General features: G+C 56.3%; 1 protein-coding gene across 1 annotated transcript in view; it reads right to left on the bottom strand.

Moving 5' to 3' along the window:
- Positions 1–3,525, bottom strand: part of LOC104512272 (rho guanine nucleotide exchange factor 10-like protein) — a gene marked incomplete at its 3' end in the record, with an annotated part of 15,631 nt that overhangs the window by 6,961 nt on the left and 5,145 nt on the right. The window contains 11 exon segments of the mRNA XM_010155191.1: positions 1–65; positions 68–200; positions 356–471; positions 568–752; positions 943–957; positions 1,331–1,476; positions 2,123–2,296; positions 2,551–2,643; positions 2,735–2,851; positions 3,051–3,230; positions 3,311–3,388. The exon segment at positions 1–65 is cut by the window's left edge and continues 112 nt beyond it. Coding sequence (XP_010153493.1) covers positions 1–65; positions 68–200; positions 356–471; positions 568–752; positions 943–957; positions 1,331–1,476; positions 2,123–2,296; positions 2,551–2,643; positions 2,735–2,851; positions 3,051–3,230; positions 3,311–3,388 — 1,302 coding nt within the window.

Below are 3,525 nucleotides of genomic sequence, written 5' to 3'. Positions count from 1 at the left end.
ATCACCAGCTTGGCCTTCAGCCTCCTCCTCTTCTGGGGTGGGAAAAGCCCGCCCATGAGGTGCAAAACTCACTTGTCCGGCTTCCCAGGCAGCAGGAGACGGAGGCGGCACTTGTTGGCGGAGTGGATCTCCTCCTCTTTCACCTTCATCATCCTCTGCAGGGCCAAGCACCAGTCTTGGGCCACCGTCATGTTCAAGTTCTGGGGGAAAAGAACCTTGTTTTGTTTGCCTCCAAAACAAGCCCGAATCATCCCCAAATTTCACCTGCGGGGCTCTGGAAGATGAGGTGTCCAGTGGTCCCCAGGGTTGTTTCTACCCAATTCACGAGTTTGACCATGTTTGGGCATATCAGTACCTGGTAGGTGCCATGCAAGGTGCTGATGAGAAGGGTGATCTGTTCCACCACCGCCAGGTCCTTCTGCAGGTCCTGCAGCTCCTGGAAGAGCCGTGGTGGCCCCAGGTAGACTTTATCTTGGGTGGAGAAATGGAGAAACAAAGTCCATGGAGGATGCTCTACCCCACCCCACTGAAAACAGCCCAACACCAGGTCAAGGGATGGGCACTCACTGTGGGAAGACTGCCCAGCTGGCGCGTGCTTCTTGGCACCGGCGTTATGGATGACGACGTTGTCCTTGTCGTAGGCACCGCTCTCCTGTCCCACCTCCACCACCTGTACCTGTGGGAGGGCCGTGCTCCACTTCACCACGTATTTGGGACCCAGGGGCACCAGGCTGCTAATTTCCAGCTGGCCTCTGCCAAGGGAGGATGCAAAAAAAAAAAAAACATAAATAAATCTGCAAGCGCCATGGCTCACCCTGCAAGCCCTTGGAAAAGGTGCTTTGCAAGCCAAGCCCCACTCGCAACTTCATGCCGTGCACCGGTGCATGCCTGCACCCCCAAATGTGGGGCACACAACCACAGCAGACCATGCTCAGCACCTACTCTGGGTTCACTGGCCTGGAAAAAGGGAAAAACAAGTAATAAAGAGGTATTATGGGGAGCTCAAGGAGAGCTTTTTTCCCCCCCCTTTGCATTATCAACCTCTATCAAGCCTTGAGGTCCCAGCAAGCTCCCCAACCCTGCACCAGCTCAAGGACCCCACAGCACAAGGGGATGGAGGCTTTGCATGGGGATATGCCAAAAATGGGGGGCAAAACAACCCTAAACCAGGTGGCTTCACCCTCCAAAACAAGGTGGGGTGGTTTTAAAAGCCCTTGGGGTAGAGCTAACAAAACCCACCAAGCCTAAAACCGAAGTTGGGGAAGGGGGAAGCTCGCTATATCGGCGCTTTGCAAAGTGATTTTGGGGGTTGGGGGCCCTCAGCACGTACTTGAAGTTGATGTTGGCACAGACCAGCATGTCGTTGAGGAGGAAAACCTTCCGCTCCTTCGACTTGATGAGCTGCCCCCGGTCGCCGTACACCGTCTCCGTCAGCGTCTCGCAGAGCAGGAGCTGCCGCTGCCCTGAGCTCAGCAGCTGTGGAGGGGATGGAGCAGGCAGAGGAGCTCAGTCTGGGGGCTTCTGCAAGCCTCCTGCCCCCAGAAACAACCCCTCGGTTGTTTTTCCCTTACTGCAAGGATTTTCTTCCAGCCAGGAGCACGCACAGCCCCGAGCTCTGCAGAGAAAGCGCTGCAACACGCTCCAAGGCTGCACGATGCACAACCCCTTTGCACCCTCCATGTCCAATCACTGAGAGAGCAGAGTCCCGGAAGAAAAACATGACCCTTTTTCAGCCCCTTTTGGGTCTCTTTTCATCCCCTGGCCCTAAATCCTGATCCCAGGGCTGCGTTGGCGGGTGCCCCACTGTGGCTTTTGCCACCACGGCCGTCCCCAGCCCAGGATGTGTCGCAATACCTTCATTTAGGGGTTTTTTTTTCTTTTTTCCACCAACAGTTGCAAAATCAGGCAGATGAGAGAGCAGCTCATCCTTTCTTTTCCCTGGAGGGGATTTACCCTCACAAGCCTTGAGAGTTGCTTTTGCTCAACATCCTCGCAGAGAAAACAAGGATGCTGTTTTCCCGAAACCCCTGACGCGGAGAGGAAGGTGGAAGATGCAAATCTCAACCACCAGCTCCAAAACCCACCCATCAAGAGGATGAGGAGGTGAGGCTGAAGGACCCACCTTGTTGAGGCTGCTGCGGTCACTGATGCTCTTGCTGAGCTGCTGGATTTCGGCGACTTGGTCGGCCAGACGCTTCTGCTCGTTGAGCTTCTCCGCCAACGTCTCCAGCTCAGTGAGGGCCAGCTGGAGGGACAGGCGGTCTGCGTGGCCCTTGGGCGTGTTTTTCAGCATGTCCTGGAGCAGAGGAAAGGATGGGGGGACAAAAAACACCCCAGAAGAGTCAGTCCCATCAGGGATGCTGTGATTGGAAGTGCTTTTGGCACCTCCAAAAATCAAAGCTTCCAAGATGATCCTTGAGATAGTCCCCAAAGCTGCAACCAAGCTGCCAACCCACAAACACGCCCCTTGCTAAATCCCTTTCCTACAGCACCCAGGCTGCAAAAAATAGGGTGAAAAGCAAGGTGGGTGCAGGCATCCCTTGCCCATACCTGCAGGAGCAGGATGAACTGGGGGAACCTCTGGATCGGCTTCACCATCAGCCCATAGAGCGTGACCCGGTCAGTGCTGGCCATCTGCCTCTTCTGCAAGGTGGAGAAAAACAGCAAAACCAAGGTGTTTTCACCCATACCAGTGACAGGCAGCCCCGCGTGCCCATGCTGGGGTCCCGCTGACCTTGAGGAAGTCGAGGAAGGCAGGTTTGGTGAGACAAGCCTTCTTGATGAGGGACATGGCCGTGGTGAAGTTGTTGACGTAGTCGCTGTAGACGTCCAGCACCATCGACTTGGAGAACTGCGGGGAGGTCAGGAGGAGAGACACGATGGTGTGTGGCACCCCCAAACAGGGTGGTTAGCAAAGCATGGGGGTGCTCGTGATGCTGGTGGTACCCCAAGTTGGGGCTGCATCGCTTAAATCCTCCAACCCCACCCTGTTCTCGTTGAGAGGGGTCCAGGGGGAGGTCTGGCAGTGGTCCCCTCACTCTTCCTCCTACCGAGGCCACAAAGAGGTCCCCAATCTTCTCCGCTGAGTCCCACTCGGCAACACGGGAGGCGAGGGCGATCTGGAACATGGAGTGGCACTGCAGGATCTCCTTCAGGCGGAAAAACACCACCTGGCACTTCCGAGCGCTCAGCACCTTCGGCTCCATCTCCATCAGTGGGTTCCTGTAATCCTATGGGAGATGCTGGTGCATCAGCATCCCCGCATCCATCCTCCCCTTAGGCTTCCCCCACAAAAAAGGGGGTCCCCCACCTGCAGGATGCGTTTCAGGGAGTCCACGTAGCTCCGTTCACTCTGCACGATGGAGCCCAGGATGTGCCGCCGTACCACCTGCGACGACACCGTCTCTCAGCCATGCTTCCCCCCCCACGCACCCCCCAAAAATATAGGCTTGGGGGAGCAACTCAGGCACAGCGCGCTGCAGAAGTGCTGACGCTATGGATTCGCTTTCTGCTGACTCGCCCTTT

This window comes from Eurypyga helias, unplaced genomic scaffold (genome assembly GCF_000690775.1).
Source record: "Eurypyga helias isolate BGI_N326 unplaced genomic scaffold, ASM69077v1 scaffold5217, whole genome shotgun sequence".
Taxonomy (NCBI): Eukaryota; Metazoa; Chordata; class Aves; order Eurypygiformes; family Eurypygidae; genus Eurypyga; species Eurypyga helias.
This window is presented reverse-complemented; position numbering and strand designations above follow the sequence as displayed.